The sequence below is a fragment of the Falco rusticolus genome, chromosome 10, assembly GCF_015220075.1.
Source record: "Falco rusticolus isolate bFalRus1 chromosome 10, bFalRus1.pri, whole genome shotgun sequence".
Classification (NCBI taxonomy): domain Eukaryota; kingdom Metazoa; phylum Chordata; class Aves; order Falconiformes; family Falconidae; genus Falco; species Falco rusticolus.
Window position 1 is genome coordinate 9773688 of NC_051196.1, and position 6754 is coordinate 9780441.

The 6754-nt window shown below is 41.9% G+C and overlaps 1 protein-coding gene across 4 annotated transcripts in view; it reads left to right on the forward strand.

The window, feature by feature from the left end:
- Window positions 1–5440, forward strand: part of USP47 (ubiquitin specific peptidase 47) — a 59779-nt gene extending 54339 nt beyond the window's left edge. For all 4 annotated transcript variants that reach the window (XM_037403387.1, XM_037403385.1, XM_037403386.1 and 1 more), the window contains 3 exons: window positions 1618–1665; window positions 1758–1888; window positions 2891–5440. In XM_037403387.1, the coding sequence (XP_037259284.1) occupies window positions 1618–1665; window positions 1758–1888; window positions 2891–3065 (354 nt within the window). In that variant the 3' untranslated portion in view covers window positions 3066–5440. The remainder of the gene's footprint in view (window positions 1–1617; window positions 1666–1757; window positions 1889–2890) is intronic.
- The last annotated feature ends 1314 nt before the right edge of the window (window positions 5441–6754 follow it).

The window sequence follows — 6754 nt, forward strand, 5'->3', positions numbered from 1 at the left end:
GCCAGAACCCTCTGACAGGTAAGCAGACGTGTGCCATCCTAGCAGAAATCTAGAGTGGAATTGTGCCTCGTGTTGAGACTGTGTTATTAATTCATGTATCACTGTGTCCCACTCGTAAAGAAATGGTTAGTTCTGTGTGGCAATACGCAGCTGTAAGAAGGCTGCCTTGGGTGTTGAGGCCAGTGAAAATCCTGCTGTGAGTCGAGTCTGCCAAAATCCTACCTTACTAAAACACTCGGCATGTGTAAGTTAGGGGTTACTTCGTAGGCTGGGAAGAGGAACGTTGTTCGCTCCCATGGGACGTAACAGCCTTGGATGTGCATATATGCAGAGATGAAGCTACAGACGGGTTTCTTGTATTCTTCAGGTAGAAATGAGGTCATGACTACGGGTTCTTGCAGGTGGTCTTCAGGATTTCCTCTTCACGTCTATCTGAGGAAAGAGCTCACTGCTCTTGTCTGAAGAATTAACGTGCAGGGAGCAATTTTAGCAGTGTTCTCTGAGAGGCTTTTATATTTGTACTCCCACCAGTAATAAGAGAAACTTGATTTTGACACATGTGTATTAACAGATGTGTTCAGCCAGCTCTTTCAGACACATTTTATGAGCAGACTGTGGGGCTAATACATTTCAGAATTTGTCTGGCTTTTGGTTTATAGTGTTTATAGATTTATATAAATTATGTAGTGTTTAAAGATTTATAAATCAGTGTTTATTTATAGTAGTTAGAAAACTACACTGACAGTTAAGTCTTTTCTCACCATGAAGTTTAATTTGAACATGTCTGTTTTAACAATGGATTTGAATGAGGCAAGAATCTTAGAGAGGAGATCCCTTTCAGTTTTTGGAAAATAAGCGGCCAGAGATAAACACAAGTCACAGTTACGTGTCTGCATCGCCACGGAGGTGAGACTGCAGCCTGCACTGGAGTTACGGCGAGGCAGCGGTGCACTGGTGTGCGCCGTGGGACGGCTCAGCGGAGCGGGGGCTCCACCACAGGCGCAGCTGGGGGACGCTGTGATGGGCGCTGGGCCTGGGCAGCAGCAGCAGGGGACTAGGGGGCGGGTGGTACGTGCTGTGCGCCAGGGGCAGCGGCAGGAGCAGCCGGTGGTGCTCCTGGGGGAATTGTGGGGTTGTTACGGTCGGAAGTGCAGGTGTACGGAGATGGGTTGTAGTTGTGCGTGTTTTACGGCTTTGCTTGCTCCCAGGTTGCCTGGATGATGGCTTGCATTTCATACAGGGAGGCTGCTGAGGGCTAGCTGAGGGACCTGAGGGTTTAACATCAGGCACTTGGTCTCTGTGTATTGGATGTTATTAATTAATTGTTTCTGTGAACTTTATTCTGTCACTCCTTCACTGTTGAGAAGTGTGGTGAAATATTATCTCGGCAAGTGTCACTTGTGACACACGAGTAACTTCAGAAATGTAAGAATTTGTATCTTGTCACTGGAATTTTGTACTAATACTTTGTGGGTCGTTGGAGGACCTTCAAGTATTTTAATTGACTTCTAGATTTGGCAGGTCTGTTGACTACGTGGACATTGCGTAATGTTGTGAAATAGTATTAAATCTCTATTAATGAAATGAAAAATTAAACCATTTTTCTTCACTTTGCAGCTGAGTGAAATAAGTGGAATACCCTTAGAAAACATAGAATTTGCAAAGGTAAGTATGATTTTGTCTATTTTTATCTCTTAATAGCATGAGTGGGTAATTACGAGTGTTATTTTATTCACAAAGTAATTGCTGCTTTTTAGGGTAGAGGAACGTTTCCATGTGACATTTCCATACTAGAGATTCACCAAGACTTGGACTGGAATCCTAAAGTATCTACATTGAATGTCTGGCCTCTCTACATTTGTGATGATGGTGCAGTAATATTTTATAGGTATGTATTTTATTACGGTATAATAACGAGGAAAAATCTGTGTGTAAGATTTGAGGGGTGATGTGATCAACAGAAGCATAAAAATACTCTCATGCTGTCTCGGAGGAAAGGAAGTTTTAAACATTGAGCTGGAATGTTTGTGCTCCTCAGTTTCCTAAAAACCTATTAATTACGTTTATTTTTGAAGAAAACAAACATCGTGCCCTTTTACTTAGTCCTTCCTCCCAAACCACTGAAAATAATGCTGAATGCAAAACTAGTTGCTAGGCTTGAGTGTGTGTCTGGGCTTCACCTCTTAAAATAGAACCATATCCCGTGTGGAGTCCGTGAGAGTCTTGTCGTAGGTTTTAGAGAGCAAGGGCTTTATTTTCTGAGTTTCTTTCTTTGAGAAACTAGTACGGCTGCTTTGGAAAAAAGGATGTTACGATGAAAATGTTGTAAATGTGACAAACCTTCATCAGCTGGCAGCAGTAGCCTGAAGACCAATGGGCTTTCAGGACTAAGAGCTTGAATGTTGTAAATTCTGCTAAACTTGGTGGGTGTGGCAACCTCAAGATGACATTGCTCACATTGCTCCTACTCATGGTTACTCGGACCTTGGGGGAAACAGCTGGCTGGTGACGGGCTGGCCTTGAAGCAAATGGTAGGGAAGAGCAGCTGGTAGTTCCTGGGAGGGGCTGGCTGACACGCTGCTTCCAGCTGTGGGCATGTGACCAGGTAAAGAGCAGCGTCACAGCTGGCTGAACACCCTAGGAGTTACCAGGTTAGATGGAGGAGTATCAGCTTGGTTCTTGCTGCTCGCCCTTGAGTCTGCTCTCAGAATACTGAACGTGTCTGTTAGAAAAGCAGGTTTAGACGTCGTTAGTTTCTGGAGGAGAAGAAAATAATCTGTAAGGAGTGTTGTGCTCTGCTGTTTGTGAAGCTGCTGCAAGTGAAAAAATTACGGAACTCTAATTATGGTTATTGTATTAATCTGGATTGTAACGTATGCTTACATTTTAGGGATAAAACTGAAGAATTAATGGAATTAACAGATGAGCAGAGAAATGAACTGATGAAAAAAGAAAGCAGCAGACTCCAGAAGACTGGACACCGGGTAACCTACTCTCCTCGTAAAGAAAAAGCACTAAAAATTTATCTGGATGGAGCACCAAATAAAGAGTTGACTCAAGACTGATACTCGCTATAGCATTTTCCCTGGGGAATTTTTTTTGTTTTAAATAAAAAGGTTCACTACTACTGTGTAGTGCCGTTACGGCAGGACATTCATTAGGTGTAAAGCGCTGACACCAGCACTGGTTGGGCTGTTACCAACCAGAAGCACAGTGCCCCGTTGGGTCGCTGTTTGACTTGGAATCATGTTGTGCACTATAGTCAAATGTACTGTAAAGCTAAAAGGGATGTGCAAATAAAAGATTAGAACTAAAAAGTGGGCGGGGAGGGGAAACGAGTGGAAATTTTTGAGGACAGTGTGCACATAGTAGCTAGTGAAACTAGCCTCAAACAGGATACTCATAGCTTAATAATAAAAGCTGTGCAAAGGCCATGAAAGAATCCTTTTTTCTGTTTGTTTCACTGATACACGCATTACCTCATCAGAGAGTGAAGTAAATGTCAACACATCGGATGTAGAAAAGCAGCAGCAAAGCGTCGAAGAAGAAATGGAAGCGCTGCAAGTGTAAGGTTTTAGAATATTCTTCCATAAGACAGGTAGTCTGAGAGGTGTCTGCAGAAAGCAAGCATCGGTTCATTTTGCAGAAGTGCTGTTGTAAGGTAAACTGGTTTTTAATAGGTTGTGGAAGCCGATGAGCAGCTCTATTTTATTGCGTTCAATGTGTAAATAATATCTGCCCTATCCATTTAACAGAACTGCAGTCCAGCTATTTACCATGGTATTTCTTTTCACATATCAACATTCATTGTGTACATTTGGAAGTATAGTTGCCTATTTAAATTTGTATTCATTTTATGTTTGACAATGCTGGGTACGTTAGGGTTGTATTTCCCGTTGTTAATGAAGTTTTTGTTTTGTTCTGCTACTTTTTGTACATTTTGTTTTTGAGACTATTACAAGTTCGCATCTTCTCCACCCACTGAAAGTCATTTTGTTTTTCCCAGCTATTCCGTAGCTGTGTGTAGTCAAATACTGGGGCAGCCTCTAACACCTCAACATACAGACTTGGTAGTTCAGGTTGTGGTGCAGAAACTGATGCAGTCAACATGATTTCATTGCAAAGCCTATAGAACAGCCATTTTTTGCTTCGGTCCATAAAGATCAATAGAGAACAATTCTCCGTAGTTTTTGGAAAACCACCTAATTTATAACAATCAAAAGATTTTGGTAAACTTTTTCATGCCAGATGCTGTTTACAACAATGAACATGCCAATAAAACATTTGTTCATTCTGTTGTGTTATTTTAATCATTAAATGCTGTGGGCTTTATTTGAAAAATTACGGAATTACTTCATGGAAATACAGACTTTCCCAAGGCAGTGTCAGAACGGTAAGGCAGGCAGGCTCTGCACACACACACCCAGTGTGTGTACATGGTGTTTCAGGAAGGAGTTTGTACTCCCATTTGCTGCTCCTCTTTACCTACGTTTACACCAAACTTTTCTTCAACTCGTAAGTTTCCCTTTCCAGAATTGAATTCCTCACCAGTGAAACTTCTGAGCTCCAGATCTGATTGGCAGCGTAGTTCTGCTCCAGAGAGGAAAAAAGATTGTCAGAAACTGAATGTTCAGTTCTTCCTTGCATGCTGACCCACAGCAACCTAAAAATCCAGAGGAATCTGGCAGCTTGAGAACCAGGCACTGCACAGAGGAATTCCCTTGTTCTTCCTTTTCAGTTTGCTCTGTGCTACCTCTTGTCCAACACGGGTGAGGTGGAAGCACAGCGAGTACCAGCCAGCAGGTAGAGTACTTCGTTAAACTGCCATTGCCATATGTCTATAGACCGCTGAGGGATCCTTGGGGGGTTTTGCAAGAGCGAATAAAAGTTACTATCAAATGGGTCATGAATTTTCTCCCAATTCAGACATTTGGAGAGGCAAAAAATAATCTAGATGGAATAAGGTGGAGTTAAGAATTCCAAAAACTGCTTGCTTAATCTCTAGCCCTATCTGGGAAACTTCCATTGAGGATAACTTTGAAGAAGTTAATTTTAAACCTGTGAGTCTTGGCAGCAATCTGCATAGAGGACTGAAGGGCATCCTCGTGATGACTTCCTGTGCAATGGTGTGCTTCCTTCCGCGTGCTGCTAGACTATGTTCTGGGTTGTTCCAGGAGACGTTTTTCAGCATCCGCTTTACTTTCTCATCATGTCAAACATCTTTTGAGTTTGGCCATGGGCATTTTAAAGAAACAAAAAGCCTTGAGTCTCTAATTTGCTTAGTTCAGCAGAAATCTTACTGAAATTACTGAAAAAGTGTTGTAAAAACGTGTTGTTTGTTAACACTTTTACCTTTCGGGATTGAGGCACCAAGAAACTTGAAGGGTAGATAATACCATCTTTATGTAGGACAGTATTTAGGGACAGTTACTGCTCTCATGAAATGTTTTTTTTTTAACAGGAAGATTGCAATGGTACCTAATTTCTACTCTGTATAGATGACCTGTCTCTAAAGCACAGTTATTTTATGAGGGAGAGCAAGGAAAGGTCAATTCGGTGAACTCTCAGAGAGCATGATGTGTGCATGTGTTGCTATGTGAATTGGTGGTGGAAATGAATCCTTAAACTAAAAGACCATTCTGATGAAATATCCTTCCTGTTCATAAGGATAATGGTTATTAACATTAATTCTTATACCCAAGGAATTTGCTGGAAAGCTTTCCTACACCAGAAGTGGTGAAAGACTTGCAGGCTATAGTAGCACAGTCTTGTAGCCGCTTTTGTTAGCGGTGCTGCACTGTTCCAAATTTGACATAAGTGGTGGGTATTATTTGGGAAGAAACTCTACGAAAAGTTACTGGGCTGGAGCCTCATATCATCTTTTGCCCCATGCAGTAACAGGGGGTGTAATCTGGATCCTGAAACCCTATGAATAGTGGAAGAGCCATTGTAGCAAACTGTTGAGACAGCTGGAGCCTGGGGAGTTTGATGAACTGGATTTTACTCTTGCTACTGATTTAAGAAATCAGTGATCAAGATGGTAATGATAACCGCATTTTGTAACACACAGATTTATGCCTATGAAGTGTATTAAAAGCACATACGATTTCTCAAATAATTATCTCTGGATGTAACAGGAGTAGTAGAAGCACAAGTCACTAAATGCTAGAAGCTACTCAGGTTGTCTTACTGCTAGACTGAAGTAATGACCTCATGTTCACTGTCTCAGAAAGGGCAGGTGATGGACTAGAGGCAACATCCTTCAGCCGCCATTGCCCAAGGAGGTATGGTCACGTAGTGCAGAACGCTGCCATTGGTGTGGCACTGTATTTAGCATGGCCTTGTATCTGCAGCTGCACTCCCCTCCTATATATTGCTACTTTACGTACTTGGGGTACAACAGAATCTATATTCTTTGCATTCAGCTCAGCTGTTTGTCCTGCTATTTTAAATAGTACAGTTTGACCTTAAGAGACAGATACCTCAATAGTCAAGTTGAAAGAAAGCTCCTATATAGAAACCAATGTGTTACATGGCTGTAAGTATGTATGCGCCATTTGTTATTTATATGGGAAACGTTGTGGGCTTTTATTTTTGATAGTATGCTGCTTATGTGTAGCGAGGGAGGCTGATGATCATTGTATAATGAAAGTATAAAACTCAAGGGATACTCTGGCTGGGGAAACACCAGTTCCCAAATTGCACTGAAGGCTGCTGCAGGACAGCCTGCATCCATTGTACGCAGACAAAAAGC